Source organism: Cibotium barometz, chromosome 36 (assembly GCF_041138505.1).
Source record: "Cibotium barometz isolate CiBa-2024 chromosome 36, ASM4113850v1, whole genome shotgun sequence".
In the NCBI taxonomy this organism is placed as follows: Eukaryota; Viridiplantae; Streptophyta; class Polypodiopsida; order Cyatheales; family Cibotiaceae; genus Cibotium; species Cibotium barometz.
This window is the reverse complement of record NC_141081.1, coordinates 1,665,466-1,679,670: the sequence shown is the minus strand read 5'-3', so window position 1 is coordinate 1,679,670 and position 14,205 is coordinate 1,665,466. Positions and strand designations below refer to the sequence as shown.

Below are 14,205 nucleotides of genomic sequence, written 5' to 3'. Positions count from 1 at the left end.
CTCATAACCCTAGAGATGAGGCCTCACATTAAGCTTTTTTACACCTACATTACAGTAAATATAGCCTCAACACGCTTCCTAACTCAATGGCCAACCAAACTCTATCTCTAATAGGCCTTGAAGCATGTGGATTGGTCTCTTCATTAACATCTTTTACCATACACACCTCTCTAAAGCGAACGCATCTTCAACAACCGAGCTTGGTGACATGAGGACGCAGTTGGGGTGTATAATGAGTTCACTGACTAACATGGTTTTTCTCTCACCCGCCCTATCAACTAACATGGTTTTTCTCCCACCCCCACCCTACCATAAGGTGCTTCACCATCTTACACATGTATACACATGTAATGGAAGTCCATTCCTTATAAAATGGAATGGTTTTTCTCCCACCTAGTTTGCCATCTTACACGTGCATACACATGTGCAATGGAAGTCCATTCCTTATAAAATGGAATTGTAAATCTATGAAGCGAAAAAGTCACAAACTTTGTGTAAATACTTGCTTAAGATTAGAATTAGTGTCCATGGACCTTTTTAAAGTTTTATACGTCCTTGTATATAAGATTTTTGACATTAAGCAATACACCTTCATTCCCTCACAAAAGAATACAAGTGAGCTTTCCCTCTTCTCTACTCTCTCTTGCTTGCTTGGGTTTGGTTGAATCTTCACATAGCTTGATGGTTTGCTTGCTTACATAAGATTCACTATAGGTCTCTCCCTTGCTTCAACTACTTATTTACCCTTTTGCGAGAGAGAACCACCATGAAGGTTATCCTCTTTTGGCCTCTATCTAGGCAAAGAGAGTTCTACCTTCACTCCCATGGCCATAAAGACTCCTCGTGTGATAACAATTAGATGATGCGAACGATAGGCTAGTGCATCCACAAGGGAAGTTGCATTTGTGGCTCTATAGTAAAGTACCGAATGACACCTGTTTCCACATAGGCTAAGGTAAGAGCTATTGTATATTCTCTTGAACACTTTTCTACAAACTCATCCTCATCAGCTCTTTATGTGAAAGAATGTTTGCTTACAACCAATTGCTTTCACTCACATGCAATTGCTTTCACTCACATGCAATTGCTTTTACTCACATGTAGTTGGTTTTAGTCGCTTGCAGTTGGTTTTAGTCGCTTGCAGTTGGTTTTAGTCGCTTGCAGTTGGTTTTAGTCGCATGTAGTTGGTTTTAGTCGCTTGCAGTTGGTTTTAGTCACACTTAGATAAATTACCTTTCAAGATTCATTTTGTGAAAGGATTTTTGGAAGTATAAAAAGAAACTATCAAGATGTCACTTACAATTGTTTTAGTCACATGTCATTGGTTTTAGTCACATGCCATTGCTTTTAGTCACATTTCCCTTAGATGAATTACATTTCAAGATTCATTGTGAAAGGCCTTTTGGAAGTATAAAGAAACTATCAAGATGTCACTTACAGTTGCTTTTGTTCACATTGCCCTCCCAAGATTCACTACTATGAGGTCCATGTGAGGGAGTCACGCTTGTGAAAATAATTGTAGCTGCATGGGTGTTGCACCCAGCAGAGCTCAGTGGTAGTAGAAGGTGCAGGCAACCCACTCCACACGTTGTCAGCACCACCTCGGTATCGCACGTGTGGAGGTGGCAAATTACCAGAGAGCCGTCTCGCCAAGAACAAGAAGTCTCAGCTTAAAAGGGCGACTGATCACTACAGATAGAGACACATGGGAGATACGGTGATAGACAAAAAGAGAGATAGACACTCAGATAGAATGAACGTATGAAGGGTGTAGTCATTGTATGCTCTCAAACTGATAGTTGACAGTTTGTGTTATGAAGCTTGTTATAGAGACAGTACTCAGGAAATGGTAGTCTGTGTTGGGCAATTTCTCTATATTAGTCTACAATACTTTTGGAATATAACCAAGAGCAATTGTGCCATTTCATCATGTTTCTGTGTTACTCTCTACACTATGTGGATTAAGTATACAATGTTTCTGTTTTACTGATCATGCTATGTATGTGTGGGAGAGTGAGTGAGATATGTAGTGGAGATATGCGGAGTGAGAACTAAGAGAGTGAGAGTGAAGGTTTTCTTAGTAGAGTGGTATTTTGTGTGTCCCCACATGACCATTTGAGAGTTGGTATTTGAAAACTCAAGTGGGTGACTGCATGTCTCCCATGGCATTGCCTGACCAATTTGTCACCCCCCCAGACTATTGTCTTGCCATTCTGCTGAGAGGGAAATCAGTGAGAAAAATCCGGCAATCCTATTGGTGGAGAACAAGAAACATTCTGCTAGGAAAACCTCCACTGCGTAGAAGTTGAGAAAGGAGACAAAAGAGGAAGCCTCGGAAGAGTGTCACCTCTGAAGAGGACGATTCAAGCGGCTCCTCGCAGGACACTCCAGTGTGGTAGTAAAGAAAAATAAAGAGAAAAAGAAGAAAACTGGGAAGGCATAAGTAAGCCCCAGAGAATTGATGCTGTAGGTAAAGCAGCTAATGCAAGAAATGAAAAAGAGCAAAGGCTCAGATTTTCACAAATGCAGATGTGTCCCAGATCATGAGCAGTAAAAGCAATGTTAAGAGAAACACACTGTGGTATCACTAGAGGACACATCGATGGAGAAATAATAGCTCGAAAAATTTTACAAGCGGGCCTTTAGTGGCCAACTATCATGAGGGATAACAACAGTGAAGCAAAGAAGTGTGATGTCTGTCAGCAAATGGGTCAACTCAGAGATTTCGATATATAGCCCATCTCACCTATATTGCCGCTATCTCCATTCATGAAGTGGGGATTGGATTTTGCTAGAACAATCAAGCCAACCATAAAAGGCATCAGATGTGAGTACATCATTGTGGCTATACTGACTATTTCACCAAGTGGCCAGAAGCTAAAGCTGTAAAGAGCAACTCCACAGAAGAGGTGGTGAAGTTCCTCTTCAAGGATATCATTGTTAGGCATGGGTTGCCAGTGGAAATAGTCAGTGACCAGGGCACGCATTTCATGAACAAAGTAATGACTTAGGGTTGATGGAGAGATACTTGATCAATCATAAGAAGTCCTCGCCCTACTATCCATAGTGTAACGGCCAGGCGAAATCAAACAATAAGGTTCTGACCAAAATTCTAAAGAAAATTATAAATGCCAATAAAAATAATTGGGACCAGAAGCTAGACGCTGCCCTATGGGCATTCCGCACATCCTACAAAGTCTCAATTGGGCAAACACCATTCAAGTTGGTTTATGGGTTGGAAGCAGTTATGCCTATGGAATTTGTGGTACCTATCAGTCTTCTCCTTTCTCCTAGAGTGCAGCGGAGAAGAAACGCCTGGACTGATAGGCATCTCAAGCACAAGATTTTCGAGAAAGGAGACCTTGTATTGGTCTACAATTCCAAGCTAGGACCTCACCTCAAAAAAATTCGAAATCCGATGGACAGGACCATTCATAGTAAGAGACCCGGTCAGCCCAGAATGCCTTTACCTTAGAAAACTTGGATAGTACACCTTTTCTAAAGATAATAAATGTCTTCACGCGATGAGAAAATACAAGGGCCAACCGGTGGTAAAATTACACCGGAAGAAGAATGCCTATCAGTCCGCTGCACTGATAGGCATCTCAAGCACAAGATTTTCGAGAAAGGAGACCTTGTATTGGTCTACAATTCCAAGCTAGGACCTCACCCCGAAAAATTCAAAATCCGATGGATAGGACCATTCATAGTAAGAGACCCGATCAGCCCAGAATGCCTTTACCTTAGAAAACTTAGATAGTACACCTTTTCCAAAGACAATAAATGTCTTCACGCGATGAGAAAATACAAGGGCCAACCGGTGGTAAAATTACACCGGAAGAAGGAGAAGCGGAGGACCAAGAGCCGGTCCAAAAGCATATGATGTGGCATGATCTCACTAGTGGAGGTGGATGCGGAAATTCAAAGAACCACAAAGCCATGAAAGGATGGCCAGTCTGCAAGGGTGGCCAGATCGCAAAAGCGCAGATCTCTGCAAAACCAATCAAAGCCAGGACAATAAAAAAGCAAGTGATCAAGTGTGTGCCAGCCCGATCCATGTCAACAACTCAAAAGGCCACGATGTCGACATAAGCAACTGCATGGAGGACAAGTGCCACAACATCATTAAAACTCCACTCGCAACGGTAAGACAGGAAGACAACAAGAGAAATCTTGCCATTTCATCATGTTTCTGTGTTACTCTCTGCGCTATGTGGATTAAGTATGCAAAACTGAACATGATGTGTATGTGTGGGAGAGAGTGAGATATGTAGTGTGAAGAGATGCGGAGTGAGAACTAAGAGAGTGAGAGTGAAGGTTTGCTCAGTAGAGTGGTGTTCTTTTTGTCCCCATGACCATTTGAGAGTTGGTATTCGTACCCGAAAACTCTGGTGGGTGACTGCACGTCTCCCACGGCATTGCCTGACTAGTATGTCACCCCAGATTGCTGTCTTGCCATTTCGTTGAGAGGGAAATTAGCGAGAAACAATGGGGGAACAATGATATAACATGTATTAGAAAGCTATAACATGTTGCCAATGTGTTGTAGCCTCCTCAAATTATGGCCCAAAGGGTGAAGATATAATCTAATGTTAAGTAGTTGCTCCTAAATCCCACATGGCCTAGTTTTCTCTCTAGATGTTAATCTTTGCCTCCAATATTGCCTCATAGAGACCTTTGCCAAATTATGGCCAATTATGATGGTTAACTGGTTATTCTGGTCCATTAAGTTTTCTACTTTATGGATGTAAACAATGGTGTTTGTGGTTGAAGAGGAAAGGAACCCTTCACACGAAACCTTGTTAAAAAATTGTGTGGTGTGTGAAGTGCTAGAGGTCCTCATGGTCCTTGGATCTACCATTTTGTAGCTTCAAATAGGCTTTCATGAGACATTCATTATAATAAATAGGCTAGTAGAGACAGGGTGGGAGATGTGAGATATCTAGAGGGATGATTTGGGATGTATAGATGGCATGCATAGATCTCCCATATGAGAGGGTCTATGATGGGTGTAGGTTTCTTCTCTTCCTCCAAGATGTGCCACATGATTGAGTTGTCCACACTCATAACAATTCATACAAGCGCTTTGCTTTAGCATGCTCGCTTCTTCTCAAAGGAAGGTGAGGCAACAAGATTCTCTTTGCATTGCACATATATAGATTTGTCTAGTCTCATATGAAATTTTGGATATCTTGCATAAGAATATGGGACTCCATCAAGTAATCCATGATCCTCAAGCCACCACCGCTGTGGGGGAAGCAGGTTAGGCTATCTGGCATGGGCTAAGTCTTTGTAGATAAGCAACTCATGCATGGCTCCCATTTTTTAAGAAACTATTGCCATAGGTAGTGATGTGCCCAGTTTTATTTGATTAATCAATGTAGCTCCAGTTCCATAGGATTCATCTCTGAAAGCATAACTTGGTCTGCATGGAATTCATACATATACCCCTTGCAGTTGGTCTTTCTATGCATTAACATAGGCCATATATGTAGACTCCCATACATCTCTTAACACCTCAAGTAGGCCTCTCTTAAGGCTTTGACATGTCTACATCTAAAAGCAACATCCCCCCCTCAAAGACATGGGTCTAGTCTCGATATGCAAACTTGTTATTACATGTATATATTTTATCATATTTTTGATGCTTAATAATCATAAAAAAATATGCTTGATTTAATGTGTGCAGAAATCGGCTTATGTGGATAGGTTTTGGGCAAGCTTTGTTACAAATACAGGTAATCGAGAAGATTCACACCAAGGATCAAAGAAGAAATTTCATAGAAGGTTTAGAACCTATAATTCGATCAGAGGTAAATATGTTTCGATCACATTCTCTTAGCTCAGCTATTTCTTTAGCTTTGAATTGTGAAAAGAAAAATGGTTTCCCTAAGAAACAATGAAATCGCAAACCTCGGCATCAAAATTTTTGAAGCCTAAAACCTCTCCAAAATCATTTAACACATCTCTTAATGACCATAACACGGATATTGACACCAAGGTAGATGTTTCACAAAAGGCTAATAAACATGATTCAAAGAAGTGTTACAGGTGTAACGAGATTGGACAAATCACATCAAATTGTCCATGGAAGTCAAAAGTTTATTTCACTTGGACTCAATATGATCAATGATGAAGAAGAAGAATACTACACGACGACTACTTCGACTCTTGAGATAACATATTTATTTCATTTAATTATTTAACACTTTTTGGTAAATTTCAAGGAGAGTTTTTATGCATCAAAAGTAGAACTTCTTAAAGGAATTGGCCCTTCCATCTTGAACTATACTTTATGAATTTTTCACTATGTATGTCTTGTGGTATGGGACACGAGATTAATTCTGTATGAAGGATTCTGATGTATACTTATCTCTAGATCTTTGTGGGATAATTTTTGGTGGTATGGGACACTAGAATTTATTACACATAGAAGTCCTTGATACAATGTCTTTTGTTATGATTAGAGAAGACACTTGAATTCATATATTATATGACAATTGAGAGAATTCCTTGATACAACTTATTTTGTTATGATTAGAGAAGACACTTCAATTTATATATTATACGACAATTGATCTCCTTTGCTCGCAATAAGCAAACACGTATCTGAGGTGAGTTGCTTATCCAAGCAGGAGGGATGTTACATAATGTCCACCACCCTTCATCCTAGTGAATTGGTATCCAATACTACTGATTACCTAGTGGTATTGGTATAGCTTAAGACCATGCTTGACGGGTGTATGTTGTTTGAGGTGTAACAAGTAGTACCATGCTTGACAACTGTATTGTGGTCAGAGTGAAACAAGTGGACTGCACACGATTGAAGTGTAACAAGTGGTTTATGTAACTGATGTGCCATGCTCATTGGAGTGTAACAAGTGTGGTAACTCACACCATGCTAGATATTGTGTATAATGATACTCTCACATAGTGAAACAAGTAGTGAATATATGTTGTGTTTGTGCCTATCAACGTTTCATACTGGGATCAATTATACAGAAGGGCAATTAATTGGGATATGCTTATAGAAATAGGTGATGAGCGGTGCGTGTGTCGCACATAAGGGATCTTGTCTATATCATATTATTTTATATTATTAATAATTGTGATTGAGGAGTGCGAGGGTCACCAAATTAGGTGTCACACGAGTTTTATTATTACAGTCCGTGTTCACCCAAGCCTCTAAGCCATGCCTTTGTGCCTCTGAGCCATGTTCTGTTAATTAACCTCTGAGTGTGTTTGTGGTATTTCATGTCCATAAGAACCTCTGAGCCATGCCTAATCAGTCTCTGAATTTACCTTGCAGGTTATGACATCGATAGCAACGAGCCTAATGTTGTTGTTGTAGCATTTTCTTCTACACAACTGAGGACAGCTTAAACGGAAGGACTGTTTACAGGTATATATTTTTGATGCTTAATAATCGTAAAAAAATATGCTTGATTTAATGTGTGTAGAAATCAGTTTATTGGAATGTGCGAATGTACACAAGGTTATTATATGTGCGAATGAGTATGAGGTTATTTTTGTTGGCCATATGCCAAATATTTGTACATATTATTTATGCATGCTGGTGCGTAGCGTTGCTATATTTCTAGATCATAAGTTAGAAGAGTTTTGATTATTTACACCTAGTGTGTGAACAAGCTCTAGTGTTTGAGCTATTTTTGTAAAAGTGAAAAAAGTAAGCCCAGTTTTTTACGCACAACTATTAATAGCTCCTCGGGCTATTTATTGAATATAATTCTCAAAATACTCATGTCGTGGAAGTGAAGCTACACACATAAGGACGGAGATTGCACCCAATCTTGTGTTCTTTGATTTTATACTCTTGAGTTATGCTATGGTATCTATGGTTTATTTTTGTTGTTTATAAATTTGTAGATTAATCAATTTTCCATGTACCTTGGTCCTGTAACAAAACTCCCATACATTTGTTAATGTGAAGTATTAAAGAGTATGATCTTGGTTTTATGATCTTTTCACTATGAAATCCCTCCAGATAGCACTATGAAATCCCTAAAAGGTCTAAAGTGCATCAAGGTGTCTTTATAGCTACTCTATTGAGCTTGAGACAAGAGCTATGTTGTTTGATAAGATGTAATAATATGCCCTTTAATCAATCAATATAACCTAAAATCTTGTAGATGTATATATCATAAAGTATAAAAGAGAGTGAGTAGCCCTATTTGATACCGATAATACTGCAAATGTTACTTGGCATATCCTTGGAGCCTAAATCCGACCAATCATGGACTCATAGTGCCATCACCCCCCACATTACTCTAATGGAAACTAGAGCTCTTGCAAGCGGAGTAAAAAGCCACAATCTCAATACTAAGCCCCAAGTCTTCTTGAAATCCACAAAGCTCTCACCTTCTTAATGATCACACTGAGGATGAAGATGTAAACTAAGATTGAGTAACTCCTCTTGAATCTCACCCTACGTATTGTTCGTTTATGTGTGCCCCTCTGCCCATGAGCTAATATGAGCCTCCAACAATGCATTGAAAATATTGGCAAATATACGATTAATCACAATAGTTAAGATAAAGAGATAAAGCCTTCACAAGGGGTCCCATTAGAAATGTGAGCTAGGATGGAAGCCACAACTTTTCAACTGTGTGCCAAATGGTGTATTAGGAGGTCTTCATGATCCTTATCTCTGCAATTATTTAACTTCAAGAGCTTTTGTGACATTGGAGGTGGTGAAGAGGGTATGGGATGTGAATTTGCATTAAATTGATTTTAAGATCGTGAAAACACTGTAAGTCTATGCCTTGGATTACTTGAATCTCGTCCTATGGAATACTTAGATCATCTACTATAAGGTCATTGGTTTAGTATAAGCATTAATTTGAATTATGGCATATTTAGAGGTGTGCACATTAATAGATGGTCATATTTACAGAGTTCGCTTTTTGGCTTTTTTTAAGCCAAGGTTTTGTATGAATAACGATTGTCCCCTTCTCATGATTCAAGCAGTCTTGGGGTTTCGAGCTTTTGATCAATTGAGACTCTGAGCCGGTACCAAAGATGATGGAGAACACAAAGTCAACCACATCTATCTCTCTTTCTGCTACAGCATCTTGAAGAGTGGCCGGCCTTCGTCCTTGAACCTTGATTTGTAAACAGGAGCGATTTAGCTTCACAAAGGTAACCTCAAGACTAGGAGCGATGGGTTGGGCTACCGCTTGTTGACCTTGAGCCACTGCTCGCTTCAAAACGAGCATAACGAAATCCTGCACAGATTCCGTAGCAGCTTTGGATAAACTCTGAATGTCTACCCACAACTCTGTAGGGCTCTCAACGGGCCCAAACTTTGTACAGAAAGCATGTACCAATGCATATCCCAATCCTGACGAATGGCTTGGGACAAAGAAAAGCACCAATCTCGAGCATCATTCTCAAGCCAATGAAGAATCAGGAAAAAAGATCACCCAATGGGAATTCGATGAGATCCAAAAAAAAACCCAATGCTGACGATTACTTTTATGGAAATCAGCCATGGCAAAGACTAGCATGAAGAGCAAAACCAACTTGAATGTGTACATTTTTTTGACAAACTCAGCTTATGAAGCCTTGCACAAGTCTTGATTGATGATATAAAACTGGGTCATCATATCATCTTTGTCATACACAATCCATTCTATCAAAGTCTAGCTACCCGTCCAAGTCTTTCTGGCACTCCTTGAAGTTCCCCGTGCAAAAGCTCTTGAGCTTCAGACTTGAACATCTCATCCTGCATAGGAGCAGCAGCACAATGAGACACTTCAAACATTTGAATATAAAACAGAGCAAAAGTGAGCATCAGTTACAGAAGTGTGTGAAGGCTTTTGACATAGAAACAGTACACATCAGGACAAACAAGACTGCATATGTATGTACAGTAAATGAGTTGGAACCTGTGACCTGCACGTCCACAGCCATAGCTTATGAACTCACCAAAAAAAAGAAAAAAATCAAACTTTATACGAGTTGACAAAAGAACTTGCTTTCATGAACACACTTAACCCCTTTGTGATTACAAGGGGTTTTTTCTTGATCATTGAGCCTGTTACACAGAGATTCCCCCCATGTAGCAGGCCTGGCCCGGCCCTCAAGATCTTAATATACCCACCGTGCAAGTAGAATGTGTGCACGATTTGTCAGTCATGCATATGTGCCTGTATGCGTTTTGTACACCGCATTAGGGACCAAAGATTGGCCAGGTCCACCCGTCTTAGTATTCCTTTATTTTCAAACTTTGATACAATGTTTTGCGAAAGCCTGGTGAAACTTAAAACTCAGCACCTCAATCTTCGTGAACTGAAGTATACAAGAATCACGACTTTCTTGCCAATGTAGGCATTGCTTTTATTGTTGAAGAAGCCCAAAACTCGATCCTCCTAAGAAAAAGCATCCTTTCTACATGTGGCTCACTCTTAATCATTACAGTGCTGTCTGTACATGCAGTCACAGCGCACTTGGCCTTCATCCCTACAGGCGAATCCTTTCACATGTGCAAAAGCAGCCCACACTAATACAAAAGCAGGCCACACATGTGCCGACGCCTCCTTTTGGCCACAGTGCTTTTACTCCTCATGTCACATATAACACAGCCATCTGTAACAGCTTCAAACCCTATTTGGAGCTGCCTATCTAAATGCACACTTCCTTGCAAGCCGCCTTGTGCAAAACCCAAAGCGTACCTTGTGCTCTGCTACTCTCTCTCTCTCTCTCTCTCTCACGCCCTAGGTTATGATCTTCAACACCTCACCTCCGGTGGCTTCTAGACTGAGCTTCACATATGTAGGGGATCAGGTAGACATTCTCTCATCTTATGTATACTTGGTAATCAACCTCTGTGGACCCTATGCCACTAGTGGCCCAGGCTCGACTTATGAGAGGGTACGGCTCAATTGGAGCAGTGCTTCCAGGCTCACTTTCAAGAGCCTGGCACTAAGGGGTGGCTTTTTGACACACTTGTGACACCTAGTATGATGTATGGGGCCTCCTTTGGGGACCAGACCTCAGGATGGAAAACTAGAGGAGGCTAGAGAGATTGGAGGTTGATGTTTTCATGGATGATTCAAAGTAAGCCTTCAGTGGCCCACTCCATTATTCTTGCAGAGTTTGGAGCAGCCCCCTTGGTAGTTGATTCCCTCTTCCAAACAGAGACCTTCATATACCGCATCTACACCTTGGATAGAGAGAGGCTCCCTCGGCTGGCACTGGAGTCATCCAGCGACTAGCCACGACTGGACATGTTAGCCTTTAGGGTTTGGCATGCCAGGGTTACACAGTTGTTCCTCTCACATGCGCTTCATATGGATCACCTGCCCCCATTCCACTACAGTTTGGATGCACCACTATGACCTCTCTCCTGCCAAGACATTTACCAACTTATCCGAGCGGACCTCTTCAAACTGGAGACCCATGTCACATGGCTGGATCCACTACAGCTTCCTGCAGAGGATGGATTTATTCAGAAGCCTAGATATCTTCATAGACACATGTCACATGCCATGAGGATTAAGAAGATCGGCCAGAGCAAAGTCTCATCACATCACCGATTCCATAATTGCCTATCTATGACTTACGCTCGCTGAAGCTCCCGCCTCCACCCTGCTCTGCGCGCCATCGCCCCCCCCCCCCTCCTCGCGGCCTTTTCTTTCCTTCCGCCCCCCGCTTGCTCCCCTCTGCTCGCCGCTGCGCCCCCCCCCCCCCCCTCCTTCCTCGCTGCTGCGCCTCCCCCCCCTCTTCGCCAGTTCGCCCCCCTCCCCTCTTCGCCCCCCTCGCCTCTTCGCCAGTTCGCCCTCCCTCCCCGCTGCCGCCAGTTCACCCCCCCGCCTCTTCGCCTCTTCACGCCCGCCTCCTTTCAGCAGCGCCCCCCCCCCCTCCTTCTCGCGTTGTCGCCGCCCCCCCCCTCTGGGCCTCTCCTCCGTTTTTCGCCCCCCCCTCCCTCCTCTGTCGTGCTGCTTTTCACCCCTTGGGGGTTTTTGTTTTTTTTTCCTCATTGTCATCCGTCCTTCTGCCTCTTGGTGTGCAGCCCGCTTCTTGCAGGTTTTCCGCTTTCGCCTCGCCTTCGCTTGAGCTTCAGACTCTGATGGAGACTCCTCCCGCCTCGCCTCAGAGGGACTCTTCCGCAGCCCCCCTCGCCCGCCCCTGAGGTCATCCCCATCAGGCTTTCTCTTTCGCCGGAAGAGGAAGCGAGCCTCACCGCAGAGGTGGAACGCCTTCAGGCTCACTCCACCATCTGCCGTATAGTCGGCACTCGCCCCAGCAGAGGGGAGATCAGGGATCTACTTCAGGCTCGCCTTCTTGCAGATGTGGGCAAGATCCTGGATGTACAGCTCTTGGGCCGGGGACATTATCAGATCGAGTTCGAGGCCGCCCAGAGCGTTGCCAAGGTCCTTGCCATGAGTCCTCTGGATATCAGGGGTGCTCGGGCTTTCTTCAGGCCTTGGCAGCATGGATTTGACCCAGCTGCGGCGGAGCAGGGAGAGCGCCTCTTCCATATTACAGTTTGTTTCCCTCGTCTCCGCCGGGAGTATCTTCCGCTCCTCTCCAGGCTCGGAGCATTGGTGGGCTCGGTTCTTGAGACGGGCCCCTCAGCAGCTTCAGTGGTGGCCAGAGCAGCTGGGCTACCTTTGGTCAGAGTGTTGGTATCTGACATCTCCTCCCTTCCTAAGGTCATTCAGCTACCTAGGATAGGGGGGGGGGGTGGATAGATCAGAGAGTGGAGTTCTCGGGGCTCCCGAACCAGTGCTTCATTTGCAGGCAGGTCGGTCATTTGGCCAAGGCCTGCCCTCGCAGGAGACCTCGGCCCTCACCACAGCAGCAGCAGGCCACGGATGGCCCGCCCACAGATTCGGCTCGGCAGGCTGCCTCAGGGACACCTGCTCAGGCCACAGAGACCTCGGAGTGGCAGCCTGGACAGGGGCGCCGTCGAGGGAGACAGCCACAGCAGCACGCCCAGATACCGCTGCAGCAGTAGCCACAGTCTCAGCCTCACTGGGTTCCCGTGAGGAACAGATTTGCTCCCCTTCAGGAGGAGACCCCTGCAGCGACCGAGGACCAGGAGATGCCAGCTCCCCCTCCTTCACCTCCCCCACACCCATCCCCTCCCACCGCCTCGCTTCCACCATCGCCTCCTCCCGCCCCCGCTCCGGTCTCGGCAGCGGCTCCCTCTCCTCCTCCCTCGCCTCCCCCTCCTCCCCCTCCGCCCGCCTCGCCTTCCCAGGAGGTCCTGGCAGTTCCCTGGCGCTCACCTGCAGTCCGGAGGGCGCTGAGCACTGACCTCGCTCGAGCATCACAGAGGAGACCTATGCCGATTAGGGCCTCACGGATTTCATCTATCCGCAGTCGGCTGAGTTGCCTCGGCATTCGACAGCGCTCGGAGGCGTTTGATTATACCTTCACACGGCTTTTTGGAGCAAAGGGCCCCCATGAGCCAGCACCCATCCGAGTGCATGTAGTGATACCTCCGGCCCGCGGGGAGGAGGCACTAGACTCAGCGGTGGCCTTCTCTTTCCCTCTATGTGGACCTTGTGACCGGGAGTGGACTCTAGAGCTCGCTCTCAGCACGTTGAAGACTCAGGTAGTTGAGTTTTCTCATCACATGAGCGATTTGGAGGTTACAGATGTGATAGGCCGACTTTGGGAGTTGGCTCATTTTTTCTTGGATCCCGGGAGTGTGGATACATCCGGGATTCGGCATTTGGTCATGCGCATAGTTGCAGATTTGGCACGCGACCCAGGATATGTGAGTATACACGAGGTTACTATGTCAGAGCAGGAGGCAGTCGCCATGGGTCACAGCCACTGGCGCTTGATCCGGGATTCTTGCAGTACACCGGGTGGGCAGACTCGCAGCCGTTCGGATGGGGACTACTCTCCATCCAAGCCGCTTGCGAAGGCCCGCCGCACGGCTGAGACAGCATCCACCTCAGTAGGACATCCATGAGGATCATCTCATGGAATGTACAGGGCCTTGGCGGAGCACACTTTATACGCTATCGAGGCTGCTTGAGGCAGGAGCTATAGAGATGCGTGGTTGGTGGCAGCATTGACATTCTGATGATGCAGGAGCACCACTTGGGTGAGAGCAGGATCCGGAGATATGGTTCGGTGATGCCTGGTAGATGGGACACTTTCTGGTCTGCAGGGTTTGGTCCTTTGGGTGGACAGGGAGGAGTATGCATGGTTATTGCAGATGCA

General features: G+C 44.5%; 1 protein-coding gene across 1 annotated transcript in view; it reads right to left on the bottom strand.

The window, feature by feature from the left end:
* Nucleotides 1–9,511: 9,511 nt before the first annotated feature.
* Nucleotides 9,512–14,205, bottom strand: part of LOC147617390 (enoyl-CoA delta isomerase 1, peroxisomal-like) — a 71,147-nt gene continuing 66,453 nt past the window's right edge. The window contains exon 10 of the mRNA XM_086775647.1: nucleotides 9,512–9,745. Coding sequence (XP_086631773.1) covers nucleotides 9,656–9,745 — 90 coding nt within the window. The 3' untranslated portion in view covers nucleotides 9,512–9,655. The remainder of the gene's footprint in view (nucleotides 9,746–14,205) is intronic.